This window comes from Sturnus vulgaris, chromosome 17 (genome assembly GCF_052056855.1).
Source record: "Sturnus vulgaris isolate bStuVul1 chromosome 17, bStuVul1.hap1, whole genome shotgun sequence".
Taxonomy (NCBI): Eukaryota; Metazoa; Chordata; class Aves; order Passeriformes; family Sturnidae; genus Sturnus; species Sturnus vulgaris.
The window spans coordinates 893,599-910,459 of record NC_142259.1 but is presented as its reverse complement, the minus strand read 5'-3'; the positions used below and the strand labels follow the sequence as shown (position 1 = coordinate 910,459).

The 16,861-nt window shown below is 43.0% G+C and overlaps 1 protein-coding gene across 3 annotated transcripts; it reads left to right on the top strand.

Annotated features, from left to right (window-relative positions):
- NFS1 (NFS1 cysteine desulfurase) lies at positions 1-14,345 on the top strand. Of its 3 annotated transcripts, none has more exons than XM_088174770.1 (13): positions 1-187; positions 285-352; positions 1,048-1,164; positions 2,514-2,597; positions 3,250-3,402; positions 4,331-4,424; positions 6,943-7,077; positions 8,446-8,603; positions 9,999-10,104; positions 10,268-10,349; positions 11,719-11,802; positions 11,929-12,018; positions 12,605-14,345. In XM_088174770.1, exons 1-13 carry the CDS (start codon positions 37-39, stop codon positions 12,666-12,668), a joined length of 1,386 nt encoding a protein of 461 aa, XP_088030896.1. In that variant the 5' UTR covers positions 1-36; the 3' UTR covers positions 12,669-14,345. The 3 variants fall into 3 exon arrangements, with proteins under 3 accessions (XP_088030896.1, XP_088030898.1, XP_088030897.1); XM_088174772.1 differs by having other exon boundaries at positions 22-176; positions 286-352; XM_088174771.1 differs by having other exon boundaries at positions 22-182; positions 286-352.
- Positions 14,346-16,861: the final 2,516 nt, after the last annotated feature.

The window sequence follows — 16,861 nt, the reverse complement described above, 5'->3', positions numbered from 1 at the left end:
GAGGCGGGTCCGGCCGCGCTCGGGCCGTCGCGCGCCATGCTGCTGTGGCGGCGCTTGGGGGCTCTTAGAGGCCAACGAGCCCCTCGGAGGCTCCGGGCGGGGGGACCAGGACCAGGACCAGAACCAGGACCAGGACCAGGACCAGGATCAGGATCAGGATCAGGATCAGGATCAGGATCAGGATCAGGTAAGGCCGCGGTCGGGCAGAGCCCCTGTCCGGGTAGGGACAGCTCCCCCGCTCCTGCCGGCCCCTGACAGCGGCTTTTCCTCTCTTCTCTCCTCAGGGCGAACCAGCGATGGCGGCGGTGCTCCTCGGCCGCTTTACATGGATGTCCAGGCCACCACCCCGCTGGTAAGGGCCGCATCGAGCACGGAACGCAGAGCGGGGACCCCACACCCGGTTCTCTCGCCCCAGCGGTCGCATGTGTCCCGAGCTGCCGTGGGGGACAGAGGCGGACAGGCTGTCCCTGTCACCACAGGGCAGTCTGGGCACCCCCCGGAAGGGCTCTAGCTGCGCCAGGGAGCCCCAGGATGGGCAGCCCCAGCGCCGCAGGACGGGAGCTCACCGACCCCTGCGGGAGTGGGGACAGTTGCGAGAAGCAGGAAGGGAATTCAACCAAAATACTGATATGACGTTCTTCTTAACATTTTAAGACCCTTTATGTTTTCTGCTCAGAAGAAGAGCCAGAGTGGATGGGGCTTGAAGTGACCTGATCTAGTGGAAAGTGTGTCCCTGTCCGTGGCAGGAGCGTGAAACAAGCTAAGCTTTAAAGTCTTTTCCAACTCAAACCGCTCATCATTTTCTCAAATGATGCTGTCTTTCTTTGACCTTTGGTGCAGATCAGGGTTACATTCACAGAACATATTTGCCGAGTACTTGTATTACGCATAACATGTAATAGCCTCAAGTTTTCAAGGTCAGGCATAAGCTGAAGCAAAACACTGTAACAGAAGTGCTGCTGATCCTGTGGCAAGAGGGCATGTCCAGAGGGAACAGATATGGTTTCCCTTCTCCTTTTCTAAGGCTGGGTGGTTTGTGTTCCCCAGGATCCCAGAGTCCTGGACAGCATGCTCCCGTACCTGACAGCCTACTATGGCAACCCGCACTCCAGGACCCACGCCTACGGCTGGGAGAGCGAGGCTGCCATGGAGAATGCGAGGCGGGTGAGTCTTTGGCTCTCCACGGTTGTGTTGGTTTTCCTGCTGCTGAGGAAATTCAGGATCAAAAGAACCTGAAAAAAATAAGAAAAATCCTCTCTTCTCTGTGGGCTGGATTTAACAGCTTCCTCTCTGCTTAGCTGTAGCTTTAGTAGATTTATTGCAGGAAAAGATAGAATCATAGAATATTTCAAGTTGGAAGGGACCCACAAGGATCATCAAGTCCAACTCTGGCCCTGCACAGGATACCCCAACAATCCTACCATGTACCAGAGAGCATTGTCCAAACACTCCTTGAACTATGACAGGCTTAAGGCTGTAGCCATTTCCTTGGGGAGCCTGTTCCAGTGCCTGACCACCCTCTGGGTACAAAACTTTTCTCCTAATATCCAGCCTGCACTTCCCCTGACACAAGTCTGTCTGTTCCCTCAGGCCCTATCACTGGACACTGAGCAGAGAGCTGCCGCTCTGCTGCCCCTTATGAGGAAGCTGCAGCCCCTAGTGAGGTCTGACCTCAGCTTCCTTTTGACCCTTTCAGACTGAAAGAACCAAGTGACCTCAGCTGTTTGTTTTACAGACTCTCCTCTAGGCCCTTAACTGTTTCATGGCCCTCTTCTGGATGTTCTCTAATAACTTAATATCTTTGTATAGATTTGCCCGAAACTGTCCCCAGGACTCGAGATGAGGCCACCCCAGTGCAGAGCAGAGCAGGACAGTCACCCCTTGCTGGGCCTGATGTCCCCCAGGACAGGACTGGCCCTTGGGGGTGCCAGGGCACTGCTGGCTCCTGTTGCATTTGCCCTCAGCCCAAACTCCCAGGTCTCTTTCTGTGGTGCTGCTCTCCAGCCTCTTGTACCCAAATCTGTCTGGACACCCATGGTCGTCCAGTCTCAGGTGCAGAAGCTGGCACTTGCTCCAACAGTGAGACTAGAGTAACTGAAATGGCAGAAACCAATACTTTAAGTAAAAATGCCTCAGTATTTTTGGGTTCCTGGAATAACAAGCATGTTGCTGCAGTCATTGGACTAACTCCGTATTTTATCATTCTTCTAATCTTAGGTAAGGGTGTTTGTAATTTTTTTTTTTTTTAAGTAATGTGTAATGAAGTTTCGTCTACTTAAGCTTTTGTCTCCTTTATAACAGGTTAATGCTTAATACCACTCCTAATGACTGTGGATTTCTTGTGTGTTTTATTATGGAGATATTTAGACTGTTTGTAGCCTAACTGTTGGGTACCAGCTGTAATCCCTTTGAATCTTAAGGGAGCATTCCTGAAAAATTTCACATGTATTTGGCTTTAGTGAATTCATTGTATGTTTTCTTAACAAGTCAAATTCGTATTTCTTTTTAAACAGCAAGTTGCAGACTTAATAGGAGCTGATTCACGGGAAATTATATTTACCAGTGGTGCAACAGAATCTAATAATATGGCAATTAAGGTAAAATTCTTATTTATTATGTTACAATTATGTATTTAGGACCTGTATGCATCTCTCAACAATTTAAATGTTAAGATTTTGGAGTATAACATATTTGCATTTCTGGATTTACTTTTTGTGATACTCTCTTACATATGTGGAGAAAATACATGGATTAATGTTTTAGTGGCCAGGACATGATTTTGAGGACAGTGTGAAATATTTGATGTTTATCTTGCATACGCCAAATACAATCCTTCTGCTTATCTAATTAAAATCTTTATTGTGAAATACAGTGGACATGCAGATTAGAAACTTCTTTCTGATGAAGACCAGGTTGTGTATGTAGTATGTAGTTGTTCAGACTTCTCAGTGTTTATGACTCCACTGCAAAAGTTTTCAAAAAAATGCTTTGGTTAATGGCTTCTACAGCTTAGCAGTACTGAACGTTTTCACAGAGTTTTTGAGAAGTGAGATGCTTTGAAAAGCAGATGCTGATGAAGATATGTATTGTGGATTATTAGGATTATTACCTTTTAGATTCATGATTTGGGTCAAACAGGAAAGGTCCAAATGAATTACATCTAAGAAGTAATTTCTTATTTCCAATCATACTGTGTAGTGCCTGCTTTCTTCAGTGGCTAATTTCTGTTTCATGGACCGTGCCTGACAGGGTGTTGCAAGGTTCTATAAATCCAGAAAAAAGCATATCATAACTACACAAACAGAGCACAAATGTGTGTTGGATTCTTGTCGTTCCCTGGAAACAGAAGGTTTTCGCATCACGTATCTACCTGTTAAAAAAAATGGACTCATAGATCTGAAGGTAAGTTGTTTCTGATAGAAAGAAACTAAAAATAAAAAAGGTTTTTGCTTCAAATCTATGCTCAAAACCTTATGTCCTCTAGATGAAAAAGAGGAAAGGATGATAAATATCACGAAGTAGAATGAGAATCATAGTCAAATCTGTCAGATCTGGAGAAGGATTTTCTGTTATGTGTAATGCCCTACGCTTTTTCTCAACCAAAACATCCACCCCTGTCCCACTGTTGAGTTGCTGCTGTGCAGGTTGAGCTGTTTTATACCCTATAAGGAACCCAGTACTCAAGGCAGTGTTTCAGTGATTACATTACTTCCTATGGCTGTCCGTGAGCCACCCCTTCTGTATGTATTGGCTGCAGCCCTGAGATGTAGAAGTTGCATGTTTTTAGTTCATCATTGACGTCCTGTAGCACAGGTCAGCAGCAATTTTACTCCCAGTCCCTCACCTGCCATGGAGAGCGGTGGTGTGTGTGATGGGACCAGTCACGCCTATGGGCACAATAATGAGTCATGTTTTCTGAGCATGTTGCTGCAGGTGTAATGTGACTTTTGTATAAAGAGCAGTTCCTTTACAGCCAGCCTCACCTTGGCTAGAAGAGGCTTAAGCTGTTCTGTGGGTGGTTAATTCATTAAAGAAAATAGTTCAGAGAAATTTATGGGATACAGCAAAGCCTCTTGAGATTTGATTTAATCAAGTGGGGTGGCAGGTGCATCAAAAGGTTAGGACGTGCAGAAATAAAATTGATTCACTCCTCTTCCTACAGACATTTAATGTTCACATGGGTTAGTGTTCTCCCCAGGGCTGTTTTGCAGAACCTCAGGTGTTTGTTGCAAATGAGAGATTGATGGTTGAGTTGCTGGTAAATTGAGGGTATGCACAGGAATCCTGCTTTTCTGTTAGTCACAACTTTTGTCACTCAATCTTTCACTAGGAACTGGAGGCTGCATTCCAGCCGGATACAAGTTTGGTTTCTGTAATGACTGTAAATAATGAAATAGGAGTAAAACAGCCAATTCATGACATTGGTAAGTACACTGTGGCTTCTAGATACCAGCTAAGGTTGCTTCTGCTTCATGTTAGTTAATGTTTTCATCCCCGAATGGTACTGGTGCAAAAGATTAGGTGTAATATAGCTAAGGAAAAAATAATAGCATAAATATTTTAAAATAAAAAATGTAATAGAAATAAATAATACTGCTGTCTCAAAAAAACCTGATTTCAAAAGGGAAATGAGAATGAAATTCAGTACCTTTATGGTGAGCATTGTAGCAGTCACTGCTCTGGATGGATCAGCTGCAATTCATTGGATGGTACAATGGATGAAAAATTGTAGAGAATAACTGGCCAAAACTCAGCTTATATACTATAATGATTTAGTGAGCATTTGTAGTGTTTAAGAGGAGAAATGTGCGGGATTTGGAGTGGGAGAGGATGGTGAGAATCACACTTGACAATCCTTCCCCCGGTATTGTCATATATAGTTATGAACAATTCCTTTGTAGGCCAAAAGGCCACTGAAGAGCTGTAGCTCTTCTGGAACAGGAGGAAGGGAGAGTGAGCCAGGCTCGGAGCCAACAGGTGGAGTGACAGGGACCTCAGAGCAGATGAAGGGAGACATTGGAGAGCCATGGTTGTTACAGCAAGCAGGGTGAGCAGGTGCCTCCCTGATGGTCCTCCAGGTCCCTGGATCCCAGACGATTTGTTGATAAAGTTTCCTGTGACAGTAGCAAAACATATACACATACCCTTTCTGTCCTGATTTCACCCCAGCTGGCAACCAAGCACCTTGCAGCTGCTCACTCACTGCCCCACCAGCAGGATTGTGAAGATAATGGAATGGTAAAAGCTAGGAAACTCATGGGTTGAGATAAAGACAGTTTAATATGGAAAGCAAAAGCCATGCACACAAGCAAAGAAAAACGAATAATTCTATACTGCTTCCCATGGGCAGGCAGGTGTTCGTCCACCTCCAGGAGAGCAGGGCCCCATCCCGCACAGTGGTGACTTGGGAACACAAACCATCACTCCAAACGTCTCCCCCTTCCACCTTCTTCCTCCCAGCTTTCTATACTGAAAGTCTGTGGCATATGTCATATGGTCTGAAATATCCCTTTTGGTAAGTTTGGATCACCTGTCCTGGCTGTGTCTCCTCCCAGCCTCCCACGTACCCCCAGCCCCTTTGCCAGCATGGCTGTATGAGGGGTGGAAGAGGCCTTGGTTCTGTGCAAGCCCTGGTCAGCAGTGTCAGAAACACCTCTCTAAACATCCCTGTGTTCAGCACAAATCTAAAACACAGCCCTATACTAGCCACTGTGGAGAAAGTTAGCCCTACCCCAGCCAAAACCAGCACACCTTCATATTCAAGATATCCTTTCATGAGATGTTTGAGTTTTTAGACAATGTTTTGGCTTTGCTCTGCTCTGGAGTACATACTCCATAGGGTATTGTTTTCTTCGGCTGTGGCAGGCATCTTGTTGTGCACCTGTTTTTTTTGTATACCTGCTGCATTTTTTTTTCCTTCATTGAGCTCAAAGCAGCATTTTTGCCAGGGTTTTTCAAGGTTTTGTTTCTTCGTTGACAAACATTTGACCTCAGCAAGTTGCTTATAGGCCCAAGGATTCTTATTTTCCTCCTGTGCTTATATTGTCAAGGTCCTTACTATGTCCCATGTTTAAATGCCAGCGACAGCTGGTGCCAGCTCTAGTTCCCCCAGTATGTTCTCAAAACACCTTGATAACGGGTCCAACAGGCCAGGCCTGAGGTCCTGTTACCATGTGGCCTGTGGCCTGACCTTGCTGGATAAGGAGGGTTACTTATCTTGTGAAGTATCATGTTGAAGCTCTTGTGCAGAGGACAGCTGTGCAGATTCTGTGCAAGATGTGTTGAGATTTTTTTGATGACAAAAATAAGTAATAGTTACTTTTACTGCCCATGAACAATACATTCTTTTGTTCCTTTGTATATTTTACCGTGGTGATGTTTTAGTCAGGCTCAACTGACTTCAGGTGGTAGTAGTGTGTGTGTGACAATTCTGAAAATGTTTTTGAAGCTGAGTATTGGAAAATTTGAAAAATAGAGGAAATTACATAAAAATACATGGCAAATACAAACTTGAAAGGAAGGCTGGCTTGTACTGGACATTGAGAAGAAAAAGAACCAAGAAAAAACAATTTTGTCCAGCTGCAGAGTCATTCCTGTGTGGAGACTTTGATATTTCACGCAACCATTTATTCTTAAACTTGTTAGGTGTGGGCTTGGAAATAATCTCAGTTCTTAACAGAACACTTTTTAACTTCTCAACTGAAGAAATTCACTGTAGTCTTACCTGCCTAAACCTGTGCCAAGGCATCATCTTGGCACAGGTTTAGCCACTTCACTGTAAAAGCACCATCACAGCCCTCATTTCTGCCTTTGTCACCTCAGATACCTCAATAACTTGCTGTTGTTTTAGATTCACTGATTCTTTAGATCCATTGCCGAAATCCTTGGGATCGTAGGAATTCGTTAAGATAATCTGGTTTTGGTTTGGTGTTTTTATTACAGGTGAGATCTGCCGTGCACATAAGGTTTTCTTCCACACAGATGCTGCACAAGCGATTGGTAAAATTCCTATGGATGTCAACAGCATGAAAATTGACCTAATGAGCATCAGTGGCCATAAAATTTATGGGCCCAAAGGTACTCACTGAAGTTCTTCATAGGGAATTGTTATTTCCATTGTAGGTTCACACACACAACGTGTGAAGTCAAACCCATTTGTCATAGTGTCAGTTACTTAAGCTGTAGAAAACTGTTCTGAGTGATCTTGGACTGACTTCAGAATAGCTCAGGCACTGCTGCTGGAGTAGAGCTGCAGGAAGTGGATCTTTAGTGCTAGATGGGTTAAGGTAGCTTCACTGAAGGAAGAAACAGTGTTGTATAATGGTGGAAGCATTACAGCAGTGGGGTTTTCAGGAGTCCTCTGCTTGGTGTGAAGCAGAACTGATGCTGAAATGATTGAAATGAAATCATTTGGTTATAGGGCAAAGTTTAGACCAGAGTGTGACTTGCAACAAGGAGACCAAAAAGGTAACTAATTGGTGATTTTTGGTTGTTTTATCCTTCCAGTGGCTTTATTCCCTCAACTCCATTTGTGCATTTTCTTTGCAGAATGGGGTTTAATATCCAGTTATGAGTTTTCTGGTTGACTCACAAATACTAAAAGTCCAGCTATTATTATTGTCAAAGTCCATTTAGTTTGTGACAGTGGGTGTTAGAGAGCCAGCAATCAGGTTTGCTGTATGCTATGTGCTGTTTGGAAACAAAAGACAAAATCCTTATTTTTCAACACATTTTTTTTTCTGTATGAGTTCTGCTGAGAACTGAAGACATTATCTCTGGACAAGAGCTTAAGTTTTCAACCAGTAATTTTGCACAGATGACAGACATAAATTTTCACCATTTGTTATACCTGGAAGTTGCAACTGTCCTTCCTGTTGTGACAGTCACTCCTTAAGTGTACCAGGGCACTTGAAGACATGAAAGTTTGGTTTCTAGATGAGGAGAATAGAGCATTAAATTGACTGACTAGCAAAACTGACTTATCTAATCCACTCACTGAAAATTGTTGCCCCTAATGAGTCTTCCTAATGAGAAGAAAGGGAGAGGACTCCTGAAACTGGTGGTGGCTTAGTAGTCCAGGGTAAGACTTTGGAAGTCAGTAAGAGAACATTAGTGAATGCACGTAAAAACTTCAGTGCAGGGGGATGAACTTCAGCTGTGGACAGGAATTGTGGGAAGGAAGGAAAGTGCTGAGTCCGTGAATGACTGAAGAAGAGTGAAAGAAGCTGACCTGCCATGGCTGAAGCTCGCTGGGCTTGAACATGATCACTGGGGATCAACTAGGACCCACTTCCTAGAAAATAATACTGAACTTGTTTGCTTTATTTGTCACCAGTTAAGTGTCCACCTGTATGTTTGCTGTGGAAATAAGGAATGTTACCAAAGCTTGGAGTCATACTTTCAGAACTCTGGGCATATGGTAAAGCAGCTTTCCTTGCTTCCAAGGGGTTGGTGCTCTCTATGTTCGCCGCCGACCACGTGTCAGGCTGGAGCCCCTGCAGAGTGGGGGAGGCCAGGAGAGAGGACTGCGGTCTGGGACTGTGCCCACACCTCTAGCAGTAGGACTGGGGGCAGCATGTGAAGTGGCACAGCAAGAGATGGAGGTATGTGCAAAAAGATACTTGTCCTGGGTTCCAGAAAACAGTATAACCGCACCATTTAGGTCTTGGATTCCTTAGGTCTTTTTGCATCCATGTAACTGAATTAAATTTCATTCTCATGTTTTAGCATTAAGTGAATGTTTTGAGAATTTAAGGGATATTTTTGGGTAATTCTAAGTTCTTTCTAGAGTTTATTTTCTCTTGAAGTGGTCTGAGTCATAATTTTCTACAACTAGGCTACAACTGACAGTCAGTTTTAGTGAAATACGGCTCTTATGTGCTTGTATTTACTTCTTCATTATGCACATGTGCATTAGCAGTATCTTTGAAATGACTGTCATGTTTATGTAATGTATATTGAAAAAATAAGACTTCCTAGTCCATTATTATATGTACTGTACTTATTAAGTATAAGTTAAAGTATACTGCAGTTTTGCAACTAAGAATTTATTTTTGTTTTTCCTGGCTTGGACAGTAAAGTTTACTTGCTAGGTCTGGTGTTTGAGCCTCTACATTGGTTTGTGGGCACCAATACCTTCCTTACAGCTGGAATGTAAAAATACTTAGTGACAATGGGATGCATAGGCCAGATATCTGCACCCAAAGGATCAAGCTTCTTTCCAGGAGACAGGCAGAATTCCACCATCTGAGCTGTATGGTTATGGAAATTGAGGCTAGGGAGCCTGCAGAGTCTGAATTCTGCACCAAGCCTCAGACTGGGATTCTCCTCCTTGCCTGGCATAGTTAAGGCGTTTTAAAACCAGTTGATGTTGGAGCTAACCTGGTTTTCTTTTAACTTTTTCAAGTGTAAACAATCATGAATTGCTTGTGGCCAGTTCTGTGTGCCAAAGCTGATCCCAGACCTTACTGCTTTCTTGGTATAAGTGACCTCATTTTTCAGTCTAGAGCAAGACATTGCACATGGGCAGTTTCTACCATGCAGGTTACTTATTGTAAAAGCTGAGTTCATAGTAATTTGAAAGTCTGTCTTTCTGTGGGTTAGTTAGAGAGCTCCTAGGAAATAAGAAGCACTTGCTGTAATAGGTGCCCTTTCTTGTTACAAAATGCATCATCTTCTGCATTGCCTAACTTGTCTTTAAACCCAAAGAACTCAGTGCTTTAATGAAAGTCAGTTTGGCAGCTTGTGTATGCGGAACTTCTGTAATGGTTTGAAACATTTGTGAAGACTGAGCTAGCTAGGAGCCAAGGGGTTATTCTCTTTTGAAACAGTGTCTAGAGCAGGTGAAGTTTGAGAGTTTAAATTTTAGCTGTGTTCTTTCCCTTTTATGGCCAAACCCAGTTACTTAATTGTGCTTGCAGCTGGTGACATGAAGCAGTTTGAGTGCGGTCAGACTGTACACTGTTTATTATTTGTGTCTTTTCTGACTTCTCTGCTAGTATGACCATAAGCGAATCTCCCAACTGGCAGAACGACTGGTTACAAAAATAATGAGTGAAGTTCCTGATGTGGTGATGAATGGAGATCGAGACCATCGCTATCCAGGTAACTCAAGCAAAATTTGGAGCCCTTAGTACTGTCTGTCTCCTTAATGGCTGTGGCTGAATAATGCACTTGAGCACATGATGCAAGTCCTGCCTTAGAGGGAACAATTTGCCTAAGATTTTAGTTGATGGATTCTTTTTTCTATTTAATTTTTTCTATGTAGGATGCATCAATTTATCTTTTGCATATGTGGAAGGGGAGAGTCTTCTGATGGCTCTGAAAGATGTGGCTCTGTCTTCAGGAAGGTATGTGGAATGTATGGGAAGGATAGGAGTGTATTTTTGAGAGAAAATAGCATCTGCTAATGAAGGTAAAAGCTAAGTAGTAGTCTCCTCTGTGCCCCATATTTCAGTTATTGAGCCAGTTGAATTATATATTCGGTTAATATAAAGTTATTGTCAGCCTGACATTGATTACGTTCTACAGTGGTGTTTAAGTGACATATTTCAACTGAAGGTGAAATTTACTTATCCTGGAAGAAAACAGCAACAAACAAAACCAAAATCAAAAGAACAACCAAAAAATATCCTAACAAAAAGATCCCCGCAAAACCACAAAAATCAGCCCAGAAATTCCAACCTATTAGCCTTGCAAACTGCTTATTTGAGTAGCCTTGACTTGTAGTGGTGACACTTTCATTCTGAAGGCCACCAAGATTTGAACAGCTTCTGTCCTTTGGCAGATTTTAACTGCAGTTAGTGAGGCTGGGCACGTATCTGAACTGAATCAGCTCATAATTCCTGTGTTAAATGCAAAAGCAAGAAAGAAAACTTTCATGTGCTTTTATGGAGCTCTCCTGACTACAAGAGTGATGAGTAATTCAGTTACCAACACAAACCTGATGTTCATGATGAACTAAATGGAGTGTAAGGATTCCCCTCCTCTCCTTCTCTCACCTTTGAGAATGAAGTGGTCAGCATATCCTAATTAGGAACTGGTTGGCAATATGAGCAGGAAGAACAAGTCTCCACATGACCCTCCCTGAAGACAAATACTTCTATAATGTGAAGATCTCTTCTGAATCTCTACTTTGGGCACTGGGGAGCTGTTTACAGCTCTCCAGTGGGCAGTGTGTGTTTCTACCGGTAAAAACGGAGTCACCGCATGTAACCAGTTCTGTACACTGCTGTAAGGTGGAAGCTCTCCCTGTTGACAGCTGCAATCATCTTGCTCTGTGCACTGTTTTTCATTTATTTGTTCTGCTGCCAAACAGCAGCTTGTGAAGTCTTTTTTTTTTCCCTTTTATGTTCCTGGTGTGTTATCTTGTCTGGATGGTTTCTGTCTTTGTCTTTTTTTCACAGCCTCTACTTCAACTACCTCTTAATCTGCATTCCTGCTGCCTCTAAGTGGCGTTTTGTTTATTCTTGTGTATTATCTGTAGTCTCTCTCCTTTCCTTATACTCCTAATTTATTACTCTCATTTCTCGATAATGCCTGCCCCTTGTATTCTTTTTTCTTCAGTAGCAGAAATATCACTTTACTTGCTTGTATTCACTTGTAGTTTCTAGGAGGTTTGGGATGCTGATACAGGGTGTTGTAAAGGGGCAAGTGATCTGTTCCTTGTTGGAGGAGATTAAGTAAGAGTCTGACATTTCCCTGCCTTCCCTTTCCCAGTGCTTGCACATCAGCCTCTCTGGAGCCTTCCTATGTTTTGCGGGCAATTGGAACAGATGAAGACTTGGCTCACTCATCTATAAGGTGTGTGGTGTGGTCTGCCCTAATGCTTCCAAATATTTTTCTTTTCTGATAAAAGTAAATGGTGTATTTGTTCCACCCCTCCATATGCTTGTTACACAGTTCCTTAATGATTTTCTTTTGATTTAGGTTTGGCATTGGCCGTTTCACTACAGAAGAAGAAGTGGATTATACAGTGCAGAAATGCATACAGCACGTGAAGAGGCTGAGGGAAATGAGGTGAGACATTGTCTCGTTGAACACAAAGACTTCTTAGGTGTGATAATCTTGGGAAGAATTGGATTTGTTTAGTTGAAAGTAATTGTTTGCTTCAAAAATCTGGTGGTGTTTCTCTGTATCACCAAGTGACAAACTTCTAAGGAAACAAACCTGAAACCAAACCTTTTCCCAGGTCCTGCCTTTATCAGAGAAAGAATATGACTAGGGCAGGCACTCAGAGCAGAACCTAGGAGGTTTTAAGCCAGAGGTGGTATTACTGAGTTAATGTATTGATAAGTAGTTTTATTCTGGTGAAACTGAAAGACTGGTGACTCATTTGGACAGGGTTCGGTCTCAGAGACACCAGTGCTTTATGCTGAAAGTGGGAGCAAGAAATGAGGTGGAGCAGCTGCCCTCTCATCTCTTGTATTTTTGGTTGAGAACACCGTTGTGGGCTGATCACCTGAAGGTTACTGACCTTCAGGAGGGCAAGACAGGCAGATAGATATCTCCTGATTTCTTGTGTCATTGATAAAATCTGTTTAATTATTGTTGATGATGTCCTGTGCATTTTAGCTAGCTCTCAGTTTTCCCCTTTTCTTTACAGCCCTCTCTGGGAAATGGTGCAGGATGGAATTGACCTCAAAAGCATTAAATGGACGCAGCACTGAGAAAGCATGGCTATCCATGGACTAGATATGGATTAAAATGCATTTTTCTGTACAGTCTTAAGCAAATTATGCAGCACTTCTGTTTTCTGACACTTGCAATTTGACTGGAGAATTGCCCTTTCAGACCACAAAATCTAAGAAGCCAAAAATGAAACTAGTTTTTATCATGGAGAAAGGCAGGCTGATCTGACACCCACTGTGTTCCTATTGACACACAGAAATTTATGCTAAAATGTAATTTATTCAGAAATGTGTTTTCTAATGAGAAAATTAAATCAGCGTGTTACTTCCAGGCCAGTGAGTTCTGGCAAGAGGTTGCTTCTCGATGTAACTCATCCCAAGTCACTGTTGTGTTTGCACCACAGACCTGCTACCAATTTGTTCTCTTTGAGGTGGGTATCCTGCAACATCAGCTGAGTTTTGCTTCTCAAAATGCCTTGTACTGCAAGAAATTCTCATGTAGGAGGACATTTGGATCTCTAGAGGAAAGGGATGCCTCAATGTGGCTATGTGCCTTCACAGATAAGCTGTATGTGCAGTTAAGAACATTTTTTTTCTGAATTGGAGAATTTTCCTTGATTTTTTGTGTGCATCTTTTTTTTAGTGTGTGTGTGTGTGTGTGCATTAATCCATAAGATTCTTCTGTGTTCCAGAGTTTATGATACAATTATGATGCACTTTGCTGTCCCCTCTATTGGGTTTTTCCATGCAATTTTTTCTCAGTGAGGAAAGAAAACTTGAATGACTGGGGGAGGGGATAGGCAGAATATGTCACCTTTTATGGCAGCACCAGTTAGGTGAGAGTCCGAGTGCTAAAGGTGGTGGGGAGAGCAGATACAGTGCAATGTCTTAAGGCGGTGTGGGGTTTTGAGGTTATTTTTCTTGTTTCATTTTTTTTTTCTCCCCTTGTCATGAGACCTTTGATGTTACTTGTTTTGGCTATGGGCCCTTGGTTTCTGTCACTGCAAGGAGTCTGCCCAGCTCAGCCTGTATATTTTGTCTGGAGATAAGAACACGTGGCACTGAACTTGTCTTTGTCTAACAGACTGTACTGTCTGACTAGCGATTCGCATGGGAATCCATTTCCTGCACATGCTGGGGGAAGTGTCTGTTAGAAAGGGGTTCTCCTTTCTTATCTTTGGTGATCTTTCCAGTAGGAAACCATGCCCAGTATGGCAAAGTGCCTTTTATTCAGTGCATAAACAAAGAGCTCTCAAATTAGTTGTGTTGATTGATGGATGCTGTGTTAGCTGTTGAATTTGGTATACCCCATAGACAATATGTTCACCTTCAGTTTGGGATGGGATCTACCTCGAGGATCAACCATGTTGTGTAAAAGCTGAAGCTGAATCTCACAAGATGGATTGTGTTACAGAAGCTTGTGCATTTTTTGTTACAAAAGACAGACTTCGTTGTTTGTAATGCAAAGCTAATCCTTGATTGTTCTATTTGAAATGACTAGCTTTAGCAGTTTTAATATTGTAGTGCTGGCACCTTATATTTCATCACAATATTTTTTAAACTACCGTATGCATAAATGTGTTTTATCCTTGGGCCGTGTATATTTTCTGGATTAAGCATGTGATAACATGCTTTCCTAGCATGTTTTAGAAATACATGTTTATGAATTGTTCTTTATGTTTTGAGATTGATAAAAAATTACAGATAAGAATTAAACTCGGCTGCTGTCAGTCTTTTCAGATCCACCTTTTTGTGTGAACCGTGCAGGACAATCAGTAAGTTGCTGAATTGGAGCTTTCATTAGGCAACAGAAGAGGGTAAACATTTCTGCACTGGTAAAAGTTAGCTGTCATTGAGTCGACATTTGACTTGTGAGGAGTCATTCTTCTCAAACTCAGTGCCTGATTTAATTTTTTTAAACTCAAATAGCTTAAATTGTAGTTATTTTGAAAAAAGGGAGCCTCAAATCTTGAAGATTCTGACCACCTCTTATTTTATAAGATTTAAAATAAAAATTCTACATGTAAAGCTTAGGGAAACTAATTCATACTAGTAACAAATGTTTATTTGAAATGTTTATAGAGCAAGATGAGGAAAAATGTATAGTGGAGATACTTGCCCCATGACAGAAAGAAGTAATGCCAAGGATGAAACATCTAGCTGTACCTCACTGAATGCAGTTAAAACCTTTGGGAGGTGGGAACCTCAGTCTATCCCACTCTTACTGATTGGATGCCAATGTATGGTGGTGCATCGTCCCACCCCCAGGCTGCACCATGATCTGAAAAATGCTCACTAGGCCTTGGCCTTGATGAACAGCTCTTGGGTTCAGCTCCTCTTGAGCTTGTCAGAAACACTACTCCAAGGAACTGGTGCTGTCCAATGAGCTCCTGCTTTTTTACCTTTTTTTTTTTTTTTTTTTTTTTTTTTTTTTTTAATGAACAGCTTGGGAAACTTTTTTCCCCCCTGAATGGCATAATATTGTTGTTCTCACACTTTCAAAGAAAGTTTCTGACCCGAAGTGGGGCTAGGGTGGAAGATTGTGGCCCTGCAAACAGTGGCCCTGAGTGACACACTTGGGGCTCTCCTGGTTTGCAGTGATCTCCCTGTGCTGGGGCCTCTCTGAGCTGGGAGCTGTCCTGTTTGCTGCACTGGGTCCTGAGCCAATCCCTCCACTCCTCAAGGCTCTGCCCTTCGCCCAGTGAAAAAAGCAAAGGCATGTGAAGTGAGCATTTCAGTTAGAGCCATGCATGTACCTGCAGGGCTATGATCTTATTAGCAACAGAGAGACCTGTTGGGATGACTCTTGTGACTGGAGGGTTGAAATGGAATGATACAGGCAGGGGAGAAGAGAGGCAATGTTGCTCTCTATGCAAATAACCAGCAGGAGTGCACAGAGCTCCACCTGGGGATGAATGAGGAACTGACTGAGAGTTCAGGAGTCAGGATTAAATAGAGGGCAGGAACAGGTGACATCACAGTGGGGGTCTGCTACAGGCCACCTGACCAGGAAGATGACCCAATGAGGGTCACCACAGACAAATAGGAACGGCTTCATGTTTACAAGCCCTAGTTTTCATGGGGGAATTCAACCACCCTGACACCTGCTGTTGGTAACCAGCTGCATCATGGTGCTGACTTGTCTTTGGTACCCTTGGTCCCTTGGCATGCTCCTAATGGTCCACACAGTTAATCCCACAAGTCTCTTCACCATACTTTATTTGAACAACAAAAAGTAATGTGGTGACTCATCACATTGCACAAAAGCTGAAAACTCTTCTTTTTCCCCTGACCTGGGGTATTCCAGCACTGTCCTTTTGTTATCCTGCACTGTCTCTCCACTGCAGGGTGGCTGGGGCAGCTTGGGACGTGCTGTGGTGTCGCAGAGTGAAGCCCTGAGCTGCAGATGCTCCTGCTACCCCTCACATGTCACAGGCAGCCAGCTCTCCAGTAAAGCTGGCAAGCCTGGCTGTTGATGTCTCTGGTGATTTCAACCACCTGCTTTTCTGGACTATGTCAGGGTGCAATGGGGACAGCCAACCCTATCTATTGTCTCTAGTGCTATAGAAAGGTCAATTACAGGATACTGCATACACTTGCCAAGACAAGAAGGAGGTATCAGCTTGGCAGAACTGGTATTTTCAGACGATCTGTTATCATAAATACCAAATAGAATACAAAATCTGAAAAACTGGCATTAATAGGGAGAAGATAAACAAGTGTGTGCTGTTGCCTGGGAGGAGATGATTAGTAGAATTTGGGAGTAGAAAGAGGGGTTATATAGGAAAGCCGATGATGGAGTGGGGGTTACTGTGCTGCTGAGCAGCCCCACACTGGATCCCTCTGTCTCAGGAGAGCACAACCATGACAATTTGGTGGTTTTCACCTCTTAACAGAAACCAAGGCCAAAGTTAACTGAGTTGTTGAACTCCAACATTTACTACAAAAGCGTTTGCAAAGGAGGCAACGATTTATTTTTAACCTGTTTCTTGCAGAGGGCTAAACAGTGGTTTGTTTTTTTTTTTTCATTGGAAATGGCTAGTGTTGATGTGCCTGTGTCTGCTGAAGCGCAGTGACAGAGAAACCAGAAGAGTCCGGGAGTCTCTCAGCGCAGGGCACTGCCTCGTTATTGGTGCTGTATTCAGTCAAACCAAGGACAAACACAGCATGGGACATCGGCCCCCAGCAATCTTTCATTTTAATTCTGCAACTTGGTCGTACGTCAAGAGGTT